At 38.5% G+C, this 18,422-nt stretch overlaps 2 protein-coding genes across 2 annotated transcripts; both read left to right on the top strand.

Moving 5' to 3' along the window:
• Nucleotides 1–1,510: 1,510 nt before the first annotated feature.
• On the top strand, nucleotides 1,511–4,904 carry LOC103401411 (probable LRR receptor-like serine/threonine-protein kinase At4g37250). Its single transcript, XM_029094340.2, has 2 exons — nucleotides 1,511–3,560; nucleotides 3,969–4,904. The coding sequence occupies exons 1-2, from the start codon at nucleotides 1,883–1,885 to the stop codon at nucleotides 4,649–4,651; spliced, it is 2,361 nt and encodes a 786-aa protein (XP_028950173.2). The 5' UTR covers nucleotides 1,511–1,882; the 3' UTR covers nucleotides 4,652–4,904.
• A 671-nt stretch (nucleotides 4,905–5,575) lies between these two features.
• Nucleotides 5,576–7,858, top strand: LOC103401410 (microtubule-associated protein RP/EB family member 1C). The gene is made up of 6 exons (XM_008340123.4): nucleotides 5,576–5,772; nucleotides 5,870–6,025; nucleotides 6,160–6,266; nucleotides 6,795–7,047; nucleotides 7,124–7,237; nucleotides 7,355–7,858. The coding sequence occupies exons 1-6, from the start codon at nucleotides 5,665–5,667 to the stop codon at nucleotides 7,631–7,633; spliced, it is 1,017 nt and encodes a 338-aa protein (XP_008338345.3). The 5' UTR covers nucleotides 5,576–5,664; the 3' UTR covers nucleotides 7,634–7,858.
• The last annotated feature ends 10,564 nt before the right edge of the window (nucleotides 7,859–18,422 follow it).

The raw sequence follows: 18,422 nt of genomic DNA, 5'->3' as shown, positions 1-18,422 counted from the left end.
TGACGTACTATTGACTCCAACTGAGATGTCAAAGCTGACATGGAAAAAAAGGCTAAGAGCATCTCCAATGGAGATGTCAAAAGATGAATGTCAAATGTTAATTTGATGACTGATGTGGCAGTGTCAAACTTTCTATTTTTCTGACCGATATGTTTTTTTTTTGTTATAAATGATATTTGTAGAATCCATTTTAAAGAAAAAAAAAATCAATTAAAATAAGTTTTCATGATCTATAATAGATGCATTAATGAGATCCATACAATAAAATAATTAAAAATTATTTGATATCACATTTTCTCATATGTCAAATTTGACATATAAAAACTCGTATGTCAATCCACATAGGATTGACATATCGGTTGTAGCTTGCTTATACCTTCAAATTTGATTACATAGTATTCAACATCTTATTTGGAGATGGTCTACGCTGACATGACAAAGAGATATCAAATTTGAAGCAACCTTCAAATATGGTTTTTGCTATTTCCAAAAGCATGTCACTTACTTTACCTTAAATGCTAACATACTTAAGCATTAATTTATTATTTTTAAACAGCTTAAGTGTCAAAATGGTCCCTGTGTTATAATCTTATGGCCAATTTAGTCCTCGTGTTTTCGATTTAGCTAATTTAGTCATCGTGTTTGTCTATGTTAGCCAATTAAGGACATTTCATTCATATTCTTTTAAAAAATTCATAAGAAAAGTTATATGAGATATAATTACCTTTTCTTTTTACAGAAAAATGAAAATCAATGAGAGATAATACATACAAGAGATAAAATTTTGAATCTGAAAAATGATTAAGGTATAATTTTATAAATAAGTTTATACTAATTTATAATTTTTTTTTATAAATTAGATTGAATTGTTTTTAATTGGAGATAAACACAATGACTAAATTGACTAAATTGAAAACACATGGACTAAATTGACCCAATGACTAAAACACATGAATCATTTTAACATTTAAGCCTTTCTAAACCAACAACCCAACTTTTATTATTTTTGTTTACAAAAAACATAAATGAAAAATAAAATTTTGGCATATCGGATAGAAGGAAAATATTGATAATATGTCAAATTGTTAAGTCAGCCATCAAATTAAAATTTGATGATTTGAATTTGACATCTCCTTTGAAGATGCTTTAAGTGGTGAGAAACTTTACTTTTTATTTTATTAATTTTTAACACAATAATCTTACTGTTTGTTTAAAAATATGTAATATATCATTCCATCTTCTAATCACATTAAAAAATTTCTCAGCACCTGTCATATGGGAGATTTAGGTCACTAGCCTATTTCACTCGAACGTTAAACTGGCAGCAGCAATCCTATATAATAATCCCAAAAAACCCTAATTAAAATAAGAGCAAATGGTTTTGTAAAGTCAATCTAACAGGAGAAAAGCTTTTGTAACTCCCCAAAATCCACCTACATGTCACGTACCAAAAGATGCCATTCACTTCGCCTCCATTATTTATTTTTTCTTTTTCTTTTTTTTTTCTCTAGGATTTCTATTTCTTTTGTTTCTTAAATGTTGACATGGCAGGGAGATGAGGCAAGAACCCAAACGGTGAAAGCATTTAATCACCATCCAGAAAAGCACTTCATTTGTATATATCTGCAACAACAGCTGAACAGCTGAAGCAGAAGCAGAAGCAGAAGCAGATTATCAGCTGTTGCAAAAAACACAGAGCATATTGGTACCAATCTTGTGAACTGTTCATCCCAATGCCCACTATTTCCCCATAATATTTAACAACTCCTCCCTCTCACATGGCCTCACTTTTCCCATAACTTATTAAATCTCGCTCCTCTCCCTACACTCTGTCTGTCTGTGTTTGAGAGAGAGAAATGTGGGATTCCAGTGCAGAAACATCATGAGCTCCCAAAGCCTCCATTTTTTACCATGCTTTCTTCTTCTTCTTCTTCTTCTCTCGGTCCAATCTTCTGCTCTCGACACAGATGGACTTATCTTACTTTCTTTCAAGTTTTCTATCCTCCGAGACCCTCAGTCCGTTCTTGCAACCTGGAATTCGTACGACGAGACGCCGTGTTCATGGAGAGGCGTCGTTTGCGCGGCGCCGCCAACACCATCGTCGGAATACTACCCAAGAGTCGTAGGTTTGAATCTTCCCAACTCTCAGCTTCTGGGTTCCATCCCTGCCAACCTTGGCATGATCGAACACCTTCAAAGTCTCGATCTTTCCAACAATTCCCTCAACGGGTCCCTCCCACAGTCGCTCTTCAACGCCACGGAGCTTCGGGTTCTTGATTTGTCGTACAATTTGATCTCCGGCGAGCTGCCGGACGCGGTGTCGCAGCTCACCAACCTCCAGAGTCTCAACCTCTCCGACAACGCCTTGGCGGGAAAATTGCCCACCAATCTGTCTTCTCTGCCCTCTCTAACGATTATTTCTTTGAAGAATAATCATTTCTCCGGCGGCCTTCCCAGCGGGTTGGAATCCGTTCAGGTTTTGGATCTGTCTTCGAATCTGATCAACGGCTCCCTGCCGTCTGATTTCGGCGGCAACAGTCTGAGTTACTTAAACGTCTCCCACAACGGAATTTCCGGGAAAATACCACCGCAATTTTCCGAGAAAATTCCAGGTAACGCCAAAACCGACCTATCTTTCAACAAGCTCACCGGCGAACTTCCGGAATCTCAGGTGTTCTTGAACCAAGAAACTGGGTCTTTTACCGGCAATCCTGATCTGTGTGGCCCACCGACCAAGAACCCATGTCCGATTCCTTCTTCTCCTTCCTCTTCACCCAATGCTTCGTCTCCGAATTCTCCTCCGGCAATTGCTGCAATTCCCAGGAACCCAGAAGCCGTTTCGCCGATGTCTGCAAATGAGCATTCGCAGCAGAGCCAGACCGGGCTCAGACCGGCCGCCATTGTCGGAATAGTAGCCGGCGACATAGCCGGAATCGGAATCCTCGCGCTGATTTTCCTGTACATTTACAGATTGAAGAAGAAGAAGAAGAAGAGCACCAAGGCCGAGATCACAGCAACGCTGAAGAAAGAAGCTAATACGAATTCAACGCCGGTAGTCAACGACTGGTCGTCTTCCTCGTCGGAATCGAAAGGGTTCACCAGATGGTCGTGCTTGAGAAAGCGAGGCGAAGACGAAGACAGCTCCAACACGACAGCCTCCGACTCCGAAGAACATCAGACGGAGCAGAATCCCCAAAGGGGTCACGAAATCAAACGGCAGCAAGAGCAGGAAAAGAGCAAAGGCGGGACCTTGGTCACCGTCGATGGCGAAAAGGAGCTAGAACTGGAGACACTGCTCAAAGCCTCGGCGTACATTCTGGGCGCCACCGGTTCGAGCATAATGTACAAGGCAGTGCTCGAAGACGGAAGCTCGTTGGCAGTTCGGAGGATCGGGGAGCAGAGTGTGGACCGGTTCAAGGATTTCGAGAACCAAATCAAGCTCGTGGCCAAATTGGTTCACCCGAACCTGGTTCGAATTCGTGGATTCTATTGGGGGATCGATGAGAAGCTCATTATCTATGATTTCGTCCCAAATGGCAGCCTCGCAAACGCTCGTTACAGTGAGTTCTCTCTGTTTTTCCTCTGGCATTTGTTTATGCGCATGTTAGTGCAATAGTATCGGGTTTTGCTAACATGCTCTGAAAACCGATGGTGACGGTGTGGCGGTCACACTAAAATATTTCTCCTCGACGGTGAAGTAGGTCAAACCGAACATTTGTTAACGCTTCAAGTCAACCGTTACGTACCCCACAAGTCTTGCGATAGCGATGGTTACACACAATAATCCAACTTACATGATAATACAGCCACTTGTTTGCTTCTATGGTCACGCTCTTGTTTTGTTTCTGTCACCTGTCTCTAAATTTTGTCTAATAAGTGACAATGTGAGTGAGATTTTTTTCCAAAATTGGTACTATAGCATGACTGAAATTTGAAATTTCGTACTAATTGTGTCCTAAAAATTTCAGGGAAGGTGGGCACATCGCCTTGTCATCTACCGTGGGAAGCGAGGCTCAAGATAGCGAAAGGGGTTGCCCGTGGGCTCGCGTACCTCCACGAGAAGAAGCATGTCCATGGGAACCTCAAGCCTACCAACATTCTCCTAGACGCGGACATGGAGCCCCGGATTGGTGATTTTGGACTCGAGAGACTTTTGTCCGGCGACACAAGTTACAAAATGGGTAGCTCGACAAGAAATTTTGGAAGCAAGAGATCAACGACTTCACGGGATGGCTTTCAGGACTTTGGACTAGGACCTAGCCCGGGTCCAAGTCCGAGCCCTAGCTCCATGGGCACATCGCCTTATCATTGCCCCGAGTCGCTTCGGAGCCTAAAGCCGAACCCAAAGTGGGATGTGTACTCATTTGGGGTGATATTGCTTGAGCTACTAACCGGGAAAGTTGTGGTTGTGGATGAGGCAGGGCAGGGACTTGGGCTTGGAGTGGATGATGGCGGCAAGGCCTTGAGGATGGCAGATATGGCAATTAGAGGTGAATTGGAGGGCAAAGAGGAGGCCTTGTTGTCGTTGTTCAAGTTAGGGTACAATTGTGCGTCGCCTGTCCCACAAAAGAGACCAACAATGAAAGAAGCCCTACAGGTCCTTGGGAAATTCCCATCTTCTCCTTCATCATTGTATTATTATGCCCCTTAATTTGTAGAGAGAGATGTATGTATGATTGACCAATAATTTTTTGTTTTATTTTATTTTATTTTTCAGTATGAATCCATCTGTTTTTGAGATTATTGGATTGGTGCTTGTAGTAGGTTTAAGTGTTGATTAGCTAATAATTAATCTTCATTAGTCAATAAGATGCACCTTAAAATTGTTGGTCAATTGACGAAATATTGTAATAATTTATATGCCAATGTGTCAATCATGCAGATGCATGTCATTTTATGACAAAGATTTGAGCTATCAGTGGTGACTTTAATGATAGATACTTTTGTATCATCGATCATCTTATAAATTCAATCAATTTAATTGTTATTAGTACTACAAAAATGTAAGAGATCTCATAAAGTCCTAGCATCGTTGTGTGCAACCTATTGCACCTCGTATTTACAGTCCGATAGACAAATTTTATTTTATTCCTTACATCCCCATTCGTCTTTGTGAGTATCAACCTCGTATCCAAGTATCCATATCATCCCCCAATGTATACATGCATCTCGTGTATCAAACTTGTATTAGTATCTATTATGCTATGTGGACCCAAATTAGAGTATTTGTACCTCAAAAGTTAAATACAAGGCACTCCCCTTTTTACCTTTTGCAAACGAGAGTGCCTTGTATTTAAACGTATAAGTGAAAAAGGTCAAAAGATGGTACAAAAATCAATTATCTTATTGCAAATGTCTCAACTAAGTCATTCCACCAATGTGCTTCTGACATCGTTTGACAAAAAAATAAAAAAAAATTAACACAAATGCACTTTCAAGAAGCAGCCTGAACATTGGGCTTAATATTTGGGCTTCCACCAAGCGGGTTAGAAGCCCAGAGATCCAAATCTCCAGACAAACGGTTCGGTCCGAAAGCCACTTTTGAATTTATATTGAAAAGATCCCGCTTCCCGAAACGCCTCCCAGTTTTAAATTCCTCTCTCTCTCTCTCTCTCTCTCTTTCTCTCTCTCTCCAGAGACGCAGAGACCTCACCAAAATCTCCAATGGCGACGAATATTGGTATGATGGACGGCGCTTACTTCGTAGGCAGGACCGAGATCTTGGCCTGGATCAACTCAACTCTCCGTCTCAATCTCAGCAAAGTGGAGGAGGTTCTTTCTCCAAACCCTAAACCCCAACCTTTTCCATTTCGAATTTACTCTCTTACGATTCAATTTCGCCCATCGATTTTCTAATCTGCATTTTCAGGCGTGTTCCGGTGCCGTTCACTGCCAACTCATGGATGCCGTTCATAACGGTATTGTGCCGATGCACAAGGTCAATTTTGATGCCAAGAGCGAGTACGAGATGATTCAGAACTACAAGGTCCTTCAGGACGTTTTCAACAAACTCAAAATCACTAAGGTTCAATTTTCTTTGCTTTCTTCGTTGTAATTTATTAAATATAGTTGGAGTAGATTTGATCCTCATTTTTTCTTGAATTTATGCTATGTGTTTACCATTTTTGTTTTCTGTGTGTGTGTATTGGGCGTTTTTAGCACATTGAAGTGAGCAAGCTTGTGAAAGGAAGGCCGCTCGATAATCTGGAGTTCATGCAATGGATGAAGCGGTACTGCGATTCTGTCAATGGAGGCAGTATGAACAAGTAAGTTCTAGCCATAATTGTGTACGTTGTATAAGAATTCCCTTCCATTCAATAACTGTTTATGATGTTATCTGGGAGTTACATTTTGTTGTAAGTTGAACTATCAAGTGTTTGTAATTCTATTGAGACATGCTGTATATGTTTGAAGCAAATGGACTTCATCCATATTTGAATGTAGAACTCAAATTCTTGCGAAACTTCATTTTGATTCAATTTTCTGCCGTTGTTGAAAATCAAAATCAAAATTCGAATCCTATACTTAGTATCTATGCTCTCTCCCAAGTGTTTGCTTTCTGTTTGGTTAGTACCTTGGACTTGCCTTCTCTTGTTTACCTTGGACATTTATTTTATCCGCTATGCTCTGCATATTATGATGATATATTCGTACTCAAGTCTGCACTCGTCAATGACAAGTTAAGTTCCTTTGGGGCTGCATATTTGAAAGAAAGAACAAAGTTGTTCGTTTGTTAGCGGTAACTAAGGGAAAATTTTGCATATAAATGATATGCCTTTTATTGTCACTGTTAGTTACAATGCTCTGGAGAGGAGAGAAGCTTGCAAAGGAGGGAGAGAAGCTTGCAAAGTTGGGAAAGAAGGAAACAAGAGAGGTGCCCAATTGCAATCATCAGCTAAGGGTTCAGCAGCTCCCCAAAGATCTCAGTCCTCCCACAATGCTCGAAGAAATGATGTAGCACCTTCTGTGATCTCCACAAGTCAATCAGGGAAGACCTTGAGGCCTTCTTCCAGTGGAGGCCCTACAACCCCTGCGTATGATGAACAGGTGGTGCTTTTAGTCTGAGTATGAGTGAGAATTCAATCAATGAATGTTAGAGGGTCTAATACTAATTTGAATGCAGATCACGGAGTTGAAGCTGTCGGTGGATAGCCTTGAGAAGGAGAGGGACTTCTACTTTGCGAAGCTCAGAGATATTGAGATACTTTGCCAGAGTCCTGAGATTGAACACCTAACTGTACTGTACTTTCACTCTTCTGTTTTGATTTTTTCTGGATGTCTCATCAGAATTACCGGAAACTTTTCTATATGACTGATAGGCAGTGGAAATTAATGGTTTTTATTCCTTACGCAGGTTGTTGCTGCTATACAGAAGATTCTATATGCTACCGATGATAATGCATCGGTGGTGGCAGAAGCTCAAGCCATGCTGTCTGCCCCCCAAAAGGAAGTGGAGCCCTTGAGTCCAATTGCTGAAGCTTCAGATGAGAAGGCGAGTTCAGAGACACAAAAGAGGAAAACTTATCTCAATCTGGACGTCAATGCTGCTGCCATGACGACATTATCTCCGAAACAAAGGATCTCCGACGCTTCTGATGTCCATTGTAGTGGGTCACCCCTTATGACTTACTGATCTCCTTCTCAGTTCCATCTTATAAAAAAAAAAACAGTCATCCATTGAATTTGTTAGTCTTACCTATATATTTTTTGGTACGTTTGATATATTTGTCGAAGTGTAGTTCAACAAGTAATTGGTGCAAGGGACATGGGATGTAATGCCTTGTTTGATATATTTGTGTTGTAAGGTAGAAGAAGGTACATCCATATGAATGAAATATTTTAGTTTCTGCTCCAGGAATTTTACGACCTTTATGTGTGTTTTTGTTCCTTAATTTTAAAGAATAAAAATATCTGGGATATTTGCACAAACACCACCTAGACTATTAAGAATGTGCGTAAATACTAAGAAATATTTTTTTAAATTTTCCACCCAAGCTCTACTTTTAGGGGTGATTTTGGATTGTAGTGCTTTTTAAAAAGCAACTTATTAAAAAATCTAGAACATCAAACATGTTTGGTAAAATTTAAAAAAAAAATGCTTTTTAAAAAAAACTACTATCAATAACAGTAGAAAAATATAGAAAAGCAAAAGTGATCCCGGAGATTTGCATAACTCGTCATTTTGGTCCCTAACATTTCAAATCGATAAAAGTGGTCCCTAAGATTGTCCACCATCCATCATTTTTGTCATTCCGTTAAAAACTCCGTTAAGTGTCCCGGAGCTCTTGGCCGGAAGTTTGGGCAATTTTCAAAGCTTCGTAACTCAATCGTTTCTTAACCAAATACGACCCATAATATATCAAAATAAATATAGGAAAGTGTAGAATAAGATTATACCAATTTGGAAGCCCAATTGTTGCCAGAGTTGGCCAGAAAATAGCCTCAAAGTTGACTGGTCCGAGGGAAAACTTGAAAACTCGTCGGAAACTGGGTAAACTTTAAATGTTCATAACTTCTTCAATATTCAACTAAATCAAGTAATTCAAAAATAAAAATCATACTTCTCGATGAGACAAAGAGAATGGTACCTTTTTTGATAGCTAAATCGCCATGTTTTGGCTGGAAAACAGCTCGAAAGTGGCTGTCTTAGTCTCGAGTTAGCCACTTTCGAGCCATTTTCCGGCCAAACCACAGTGCTTTAGCCATCTAAAAAGGTACCATTCTCTTCATCTCATCGAGAAGTATGATTTTCATTTTTGAATCGCTTGATTTCATTGAGTATTAAAGAAGTTATGAACGTTTAAAGTTTACCTAATTTCCGGTGACTTTTCCAGTTTTCCCTCGGACCAGTCAACTTTGAGGCTATTTTCAGGCCATCTCCGGAAGCCATTGGGCTTCCAAATAGGTATAATCTTATTTTGCACTTTCCTATCTTCATTTTGATATATTATGGGTCGAATTTGGTTAAGAAACATTTGAGTTACGAAGCTTTGAAAATTGCCCAAACTTCTGGCCAAGAGTTCCGGGACACTTAACTGAGTTTTTAACGGAATGATCAAAATGATGGATGGTGGACAATCTCAGGGACCACTTTTATTGATTTGAAATGTTAGGGACCAAAGTGATGAGTTATGCAACTCTCAGGGACTATTTTGGCTATTTAGCCTATTAAAAAATCTAGAACATCAAACATGTTTGGTAAAACAAAAAAAAAATGCTTTTTTAAAAAAAAACTGCTATCAATGACAGTAGAAAAATATAGAAAAGCAAAAGTAGGGTCTACCATGCTACTAAGCTTATAAAGTTGTTGAGTGTTTGATAAATTAAAAAGTGATTTTAATTAAAAAAAAAAAAAGTAGAGTGTGAGTATTTGGTAAACTTTTATATAAATTGCTTTGAATATTTTAAATGACTAAAAAGGGTATGATATTTCATGTGATATAATAATTGTTAAAAACAATATGTAGGGGCAACAATTGTAATTTTGTAAAACATGCGGGAGTACTTGCTATTTAAAAATTTCATTAAATCAGAATTTATTACTATACTTTGAAAAATAAAAAAGTTTTTTTAGAAGCATGGTATACCAAACACATTTAATATTCCAGATTTTTTAATAAGCTTTTTTGTCTTTTTTTTTTTTTTTTTTAAACACCACAATCCCAAACTTGTTGTACACTTCTAGTTTAAGTTCTAGTTTAAGTGTGATTGTGTAAATCCTAGATTAGATTTGATTCTAATTATTTTTTCCTATATGGACTTGTATTCCTTGAAAAAGAATGATTTCTTCGCTCTCTCTTATTACTATAAATAAAGGTATTGCGTAGGGGGAATAACACACATTCCTCTACACAACCCTAAAATCACATATCTCTCTGTGCTGCCGACCCCCTTCCTTATTAGTTAAAATAGGCCACAACACATTATCAACATACTTTTACTGTTGAGCTTAGGAATTTGACATAGAAGCTTTCTGCATCAAACCAGTTCACCAATATCATCACGCAATCAGGTTCTTCCAAAACAACAGTTTTTACCTTGATATTTTTGCAGCCATGATAGCATGAACATTCACCATAATGCATGACTCAACTTTACATTTTTCGAATTTTAGATTCTACATAAATTGTGTATGCATTATATTTATAATTGTTGAATTATGTGAATTTGATATTGTCATGAATTGCATCCTATATCTGCTCATGCATTAAATTATTTGTCAATATGCGTTGAATTAAAATATGGAAATAAAGAAAAAAAATTTAAAAAAAATCTAAGGTTCTTTAAACCCAAACCTGAGCCACAATTGGAACCCGAAGTTCCAAACATCTGGAACTCATCCCAAAAACCCCAATGCCTTTCACGACGTCACACGCATGGCCTGCAACCATGCCCAACCATTACGACTACCATCCTAGACGACCTTGCAGTCGTCACCGACCTTGTTTTTGGCCGAGATTCGTATGAATCTCCGGATTTCGAAAACCCAAATTTGAATCCTAAATTTTTCTTTGGTTTTTGGACGTCGAGACTTTTTCCATCACACCATCTCGATTCCATGTCAAACACAACAACTCGTTTTGAGTTTTTTTTACCAGAACACGACCGCCTGTATTGGAGGTACCGACCTTTGTCCTCAGTGACCACACCCAATAAAGCTAGGGTGTTTTTTTTTGCTGAAACCCAAGGTCAATTGGGCAGGCCTTCTCAGCCTGTGACATAAAAAAATAAAATAAAATTTTTTTTTTTCGTTATTGGGCTCGCCTAATACGGTCCAAGACCATGGCTCGGCCCAACATATGACACCAACCCGAGGGCTATTGTGTCCCTACGCCCGCGATGCACGGGATCCCAGCTTGCAGCTAGTGCATCAGTGCACCTGATCAGCGCCTATCTAGGCCTCTATTTCTTGAACCCTGTCCTTGCAGCCCGTTTGCTGCTACTGGGCTTGCAGTCCAAAAACTAATTGGGGCATGATCAGCACGTGCCTACCCCAGCCCAGTTTTAGGCTTGGGCTTACGGTACAAATTTGCTCAGCCCACTCGTGGGCTTTGGCTCATGTTTTTAGACCCTGAGCTTAATTGTATTTTTTTTAGACAATTTGAGTTTTATAATTTTTTTCACCCACACTTTAAATTTGGCCCGAAGTCCAAATAATTATTTCAATTACAATTATAGACCTGAAGTTCTATTTACATATTTTCTTGTTGCAGATTTATATATATATATATTTGTGTTTGTCTACAAGAACATATGAACCTGAAGTTCATAATTATTTGGAAACCTGAAGTTCATAATTATTTGGAAACCTGAAGTTTCTAGAAACATGCCTTTGTTTGAAAACCTGTTAAAAACATCACTCATGAAAACCCGAAACTTTTTCATGCAAATTTAAACCAATACATCTCTATTAGAACCTTAATGTTCTACTCCTATGTGAATGGATTGATTTTTTCTCCATTACACTAACCATATCTTGTCCATTCATTTTGTGATAGGAATATATCGAATTTGAACAAACTCGACTTCACCACTTTGGAGGTCTCTGGAAGAAACTACCTCAAATGGGTCCAAGATGTGAAGCTCCACCTCACTACAAAGAATTTGTGTCCCACCATTGAAGATGAGACGGATAACCCTGTTGGCGAAGCTGAGAAAGCCACTGCCATGATCTTCATCCGAAGACATATTCATGACACACTACAAACCGAGTACTTTGTTGAGGAGGATCCACGAGCACTATGGGTCGCTTTGGTTGATCGTTTGATCACCAAAAGGACATTTTTTGTCTGAAGCAAGACATGACTAGCAGCATTTGCGCTTCTAAGACTTTAAGTATGTGAATGAATATAATTATAAAGTTTGTCAAATCCGATCATTTCTCAAGTTCTGTAACGAGACTTTGACTAAAGATGATCTCATGGAGAAAACCTATTCGACCTTCTTAGCTACTAATATTGTCCTGCAACAACAATATTAGGCTCAGAAGTTCACTAAGTTTTCGGATATGATCTCTGTTTTACTTTTCACTGAAAATAGAATCAGCTGTTGATGAAAAATCATCAAGTTCGACTTACTGGAGCGACTGTTGTGCCTAAAGCATATTATAACACAAATAAAAGCCCAAAATGCCAACATAGGCATGGTAGGGGTGGCCAGAAGCCACCCCGTCAAGGTCAACAGAGCCAAGGCCTATCTAAGGGAAGAAACAAAGCCCAGAAGTGCCCTAAACTCACTCCCAAGGCCCCAAACCTCAAGAATAAGGACAAAGCACCTGAAACCATGGATGGGGATATGTGCTTTCGCTGTGGTTCAAATGACAATTGGTCCCGTGTTTGCCGTGCTCCTTAGAAGGTTGTAACTGAATATTATTCTTGTCGTAAGAAGTAAGAATCAAACTTAATGCAAGTGGATGAACAGAAGGGTACCAAGATGGAGGTTTCTGACTTTCAAAAGGCTATGAGCCCTATAGAAGATTAGAATCTTAGACATAAACTATTTTTCTAGTTGAAATTTAGACATTGAGGCCGAATTCCACCTAGTGGCCAAACCTCTATTGTGTTTTTGGTTTAATTTTGAACAATTTTCCTTTATATTTGGATTATTTATTGGTGATTTGTTTTTTGGATATTAAGTTTTTAATTAATTACCATCCTTGAATACTTAAAATTATTTTGAATGGATATTTGTTTTTAGAACTTTTATACATGTGAACGATTCAAATTAATTTTCATTCTAGGTATGACTAGTGGGGAAGTTAGTTGTCTGGCAAATAGTGCGACCACGCACACAGTTTTACGTGAACGCATCTATTTCACTAACTTCATACTTAAGAATGCACATCTGACAACCCTTTGAGGCTCATCCAACTTGATTGAAAGATACAGTAAGGCACATATAATGTTGTCCAATGGTACAATTTTGACCATTGATGAGGCACTTTATTCTCCACATTCCGGAAGAACGTTGTTGAGTTTTAAGGACATTAGAGATAATAATTACCACACTGAAACCTATGTAGAAAACAGAATCGAATTTATGTGCATAACTTCCTACAAATATGGCCAGAAGCATATTCTAGGGAAGATGGAGCGTATCCGAGTGGTCTATATATTACGACCATACACCCTATAGAAAGCCACTATGTGGCCAGCTCTACCTATGGACCATGCAAGACCTCCATGAGGACCATTTAGATACTTTATGGTTTTGGTTGATGTTTCCACACGTTGGTTACACGTGTGCTTGTTGTCCACAATGAACGCTGCATTCTCCAAATTGTTGGCTCAGGTTATCAAGCTCAGGGCTCACCACCCTGATTATCCGATCAAATCGATTCGATTGGATAATGCTGGATAATTCACTTCTAAAACTTTTGATGACTATTGCATGTCAGTTGAGGTTGAAGTTGAACATCCAGAACCCCATGTTCACACCATGAACGGCCTGACAGAGGCATTCATTAAGCGCTTACAAATGATTGCTTGATCGTGGTCATACGTACCAAGTTCCCGATCACTGCTTGGGGCCATGCATTATTGCATGCAACCATGTTAGTCCTCCTGAGGCATGTTGCAATCTAACCATATAATGCTCTTCTTTTGGTTGCCAGATATGAACTCGACATATCGCATATGCGTGTTTTTAGTTGTGCAATCTATGTGTTGATTTCACCTTCCTTACATACTAAAATGTGGCCTCAGCAAAGGATGAGAATCTATGTCGGATATGATTCTCCTTCGATTATTCGTTACTTAGAACCTTTGACAAGCGATTTGTTTATCACTTGTTTCGCGGATTGTCACTTCTATGAGACAATCTTCTCGTCATTATGGGAGATAAGAACGTCAACATTCCTGATGAACGACGTGAATTATCGTGGACGACTCCCACTTTGTCTCATTTAGATCATTGGACTGCTCAGTCTGAGATTGAAGTGCAGCGCATATTAGATCTTCAAAGCATATATCAGAGTATGCCAGATGCTTTCACCAATCTAGTGCGAGTGACAATATCACATATTCCAGCTGTGAATGTGCCTGCAAAGATGGATGTACCAAATGTACGACGAACTTCCCTCCTTAAGGCTCGGGACGCTAACTTAGGCGATCCACGTACATTAAATGCTAGCCAATCATATGCCCCTACAACATAAATGTGGCAGACCTCTTGGTTCAAAGGATTCACACCCCCGAAAGAGGAAACCCACGACACAGGCAGCTGAAAAGATTACCATGAATTTGACTGTCTCCTACTCATTCTATCCAACTCATGAGGAAATTCTAGGTTACAGAAGAGTCCTTGAAGAGATGAATCTACCTCTCAGGAATTGTGAGATTTCGGTTTATTATGCTAGCTTAGATGATGTTTGGTGTAGAAATGAGATGATCGTCAACGATGCATTAACATATGCAGTAGCTACTGAGATCATGTTGAGCGATGACATTGAACCCCATTCCATTGATAAATGTCGACGTAGAACCGATTGGTCAAACTGGAGACAAGAAATCTAAGTCGAACTCAATTCGCTTGTGAAATGTAAGGTGTTTGGACCTGTAACTCATATCCTCCACATATGAAGCCCATTGGCTACAAGTGGGTTTTCGTTCGGAAGCGTAATGAGAAGAACGAAATTGTGCGTTACAAAGTTTGTCTTGTTGTGCAAGGCTTCTCACAATTTCCCGGGATTTTCCATGACGAAACTTATTCACCAATTATGAATATGATTACTTTTCGCTACCTTATCAGTTTGGTAATTTCCGAAAAACTGAGTATGCAGCTGATGGACGTAGTAACTGCGTATCTCTATGGGGATCTTTATATGGAAATTTATATGAAAGTTGCTGAATGACTTACATTAACTGGATCAAATATTTCCAAACCCTGGAACACACTCTCAATTCGGCGGAGGCGTTCACTCTATGGTTTGAAGCAATCCGAAAAAATATGGTATAACCGTCTGAGTGAGTATTTGACTACTCAGGGATATGTGAATAATGAACTATGCCCTTGAGTGTTCATTAAGAAGTCACATTCCGATTTTGCAATTGTTGCAGTATATGTCGATGACATGAACCTTATCGGAACTCTTGAAGAGTTCGCGATACTATCTCGATCTCACGATAAAGCACCGTTTGGATGGAATCTTAGTGCATCAAACAAACTATACCCAAAATGTGTTGCACCGCTTTAATGAGGATAAAGCAAAGCCTTCGAGTACTCCTATGGTCGTTCGATCACTAGATGCAAAACGAGATCCCTTCCATCTGAAGGAGGATGATGAAGAGATTTTGGAGCCTGAAGTTCCCTATCTAAGTGCAATAGGCTCTTTATTATACTTAGCTCAATGCACTAGACCCGACATCTCCTTCACTGTTAATCTTTTGACAAGATACAATAATGCACCAACACACGGACACTAGACTAGTGTTAAAGACATTTTCCACTACCTTAAGGGTACTACGAATTTGGGCTTGTTTTAGCCCTACGGATACTCGAGTGATGTCGTACCCCCTTATCTCGAATCGATTCTTGCCTTGTTGGTTATGTCGAGGCAGGATACTTATCAGATCTGCACAAGGCGTGGTCTGAAATGGGTTATGTTTTTACCGTTAGAGGTACCACAATTTCTTGGAGGTCAACTAAACAGCCTTAGTTGCCACTTCGTCTAACCATGCTGAAATTCTCACCTTTCATGAAGCAACTTGGGAATGCTTTTGGTTGAGAGCAGTTATGGGCCATATTCGAAGCTCCTACGATCTTTACCTCATCGTTGATGTCTCGACGACAATCTATGAAGATAACGCAGCAGACATCGAACAGCTCAAGAAGGGTTACATCAAATAAGACAACACCAAGCACATTGCATCGAAGTTCTTCTTCTCACATCAACAACAAGAGAATCATAAGATTGAAGTCACGCAAATCTGTTCACAAGACAATTTGGCTGACCTCTTCACCAAATCACTACTAAAGGCAACATTTCAAAAGCTTGTTCAAGGAATTGGTATGCGTAAACTTTCTGAGCTGTAACATGGCTAGTTCTCTTTGGAATTGTGTCAAACTTAGGAGGAGTATCCTAAAGAATACTTGTTTGATCTTAATGTACTCTTTTTCCTTACGATTAAGAGTGTTTTTCCCACCGGGTTTTTGCTACATAACTAGGTTTTAACGAGGCATCCACCTTGGGTTAATCATATCCCTGATGATGTCCCATAGACGTTTGATTTGACTTTGCATTACTCACGCATTTTTCGTTAGACTATGGGTTTTGTCCCTATTCGGGTTTTTACCATAGCCATAAGGTTTTTTTTTTTTGTGAGATTTACTTCCTTATGCAAGTTCCTACCTTATTGAGAATAGCGTGTTCCGAGAATCAGTGCCGACGAGTCGATTTCCTCAACTTCTACATGATGCCGAATCTACTTGAGTATTTATACACTCAAGGGGGAGTGTTGTAAACTTCTAGTTTAAGTGTGATTGTGTAAATCCTTGATGAGATTTGATTCTAGTTATTCTTTCCTATATGGACTTGTATTCTTTGGAGGACAAGGATTTCTTCTCTCTCTTATTACTATAAATAAAGGCACTACGTAGGGAGAATACACACATTCCTCTACACGATCCTACAAACACATCTCTCTCTATTCTCTCTCTGTGCCGCCGGCCCCCTTCCACTGTCAGTTAAATATGGGCCACAACAAAACCAACCCTAAAACAACATTTTTTTTCTTCTTCAAAGCATAGTAATCAGTGCCCATTTAATGAAATTTCAAATGACATGTATACCTCTACATATTTTACAAATTTACAATCATTGCATGTACATTATTCTCTTTGACAATATTGTATCACATTAAATACTATATCATTTTTAGTCATTTAACATATTCACAGCAATTTATATAAAATTTTACCAAACACTAATACACTTTTTTTTTTGGTTAAAAGTACTTTTACAAAACAAGTTTACCAAACACTCAATAACTTTATTTTATAACTGTTTATTCTTACAACACAACAAAAGTAGTATTTTTTTTTTAAAGCACAGCAATATCAAAGTAGCCCTTAGGGTGGATAGTAACTAGGGGTCAGTGCAAAAAGCCAAAAACCGAAACCAAAAAAACCAAACCGAATTGAAAAAATCGAACCGAACCGAATTCTTTTGGTTCGGTTTCGGTTTCAATGGTCTAGAAACCGAACCAAACCGATTCGAATTAATTAAATTAATATTTTTCTTATTTTTTATTTAATTATCTGTTTTGGGTATTATTTTCTAAATTTGTAAACCCAATGTGTTGCTAAACAATATTATTTCAAAATGTGAGTTGTTAGGATACAAACCTTCCAACAGGCGGAAAATAAGTATGGGACATTGACGATATAGTATGTATCTGTCTTCTCTGGATAGTTTAAGTCATCAATTGTAGAGATAACAGTCAAAAGCTGCATCAACAGATCATACCCAAAACCTTCACACATGTTCCAATATATTGTCCATATTTCTTCGTTGCGGAAGGCTATAACAAAAGGGGGGGGGGGGGAAATTAGACTCCTAAAAGAATTCCCTGTTAGAAAGATAAAACTAAACATTCTCAAGTATTGACCAATACAACACGATCTCTGTACTCATTCATTTGGATGTGAAACTGGACATAGTAATTTATCTACAATGACAACGAATCAAATAAGTAAGCATCACCACAAGAATAATAATATCACATAATTGCATACAAACATGCACCAAACTACGTTTTAACAGAAACATGGGTACATAAAGCTCATTATTTTAGAAAATTTGCGTATTTGCATGTTAATACATGACCAATGTTATAATATCTTGAAACTCCATGGTATACTTGATGACTCATTTTCTTGGCATTGGAAGTCTTGGTAACACCAAAATATAGAACATTATACCCATAAATTATAATGCCTTCTCTCAGGTCAGATTTTTTTCATTTTTTTAAAATACCAAAACCGAACCGAAACTGAACTCAAAAAAATCAAAAATAAAATGAACCGAACCCAGCCCTAATAGTAACCTATGTCAAGCTTTGCTAGTGGCAATATCAAAACTCTATTTTGTGCACGTGAACACTTTCATACGTGTTTCACCACTCGAAGATCCCCGAACAACTTGATGTAAGCATTTTGTTGACAACCATTTGTATTCAGGGAAGCTGAAGATATGTCCAACGGACTTTCGTCACCTGAATTCATACCCCAAGTCATTTAAGGGACTTAAAAAAAGCTACCATGTGTTGCACAGATGACACTAAATTATTAACGAAAAGTATTAAAGGTGGATAAATTAACAAGATTTTTGAAGCCGATGCAGTAAGATTGTCTAATAAAAGAAAATGGAAAAGGTCCTAAAATCTAAATGGTTAACTTGTAGATTTTGGCATTGACCATTTGAG

The sequence above is a fragment of the Malus domestica genome, chromosome 15 (assembly GCF_042453785.1).
Source record: "Malus domestica chromosome 15, GDT2T_hap1".
NCBI classification, from domain to species: Eukaryota; Viridiplantae; Streptophyta; class Magnoliopsida; order Rosales; family Rosaceae; genus Malus; species Malus domestica.
This window is presented reverse-complemented; position numbering and strand designations above follow the sequence as displayed.

Bases quoted from the DNA above. Each gene is read 5' to 3' on its own strand.
- LOC103401411 (XM_029094340.2), top strand. From the start codon at position 1,883: ATGAGCTCCCAAAGCCTCCATTTTTTACCATGCTTTCTTCTTCTTCTT. The intron at 3,561-3,968 runs GTGAGTTCTCTC...TAAAAATTTCAG, and splicing joins CCTCGCAAACGCTCGTTACA to GGAAGGTGGGCACATCGCCT.
- LOC103401410 (XM_008340123.4), top strand. From the start codon at position 5,665: ATGGCGACGAATATTGGTATGATGGACGGCGCTTACTTCGTAGGCAGG. The intron at 5,773-5,869 runs GTTCTTTCTCCA...CTGCATTTTCAG, and splicing joins ATCTCAGCAAAGTGGAGGAG to GCGTGTTCCGGTGCCGTTCA. The intron at 7,238-7,354 runs GTACTGTACTTT...TTCCTTACGCAG, and splicing joins CTGAGATTGAACACCTAACT to GTTGTTGCTGCTATACAGAA.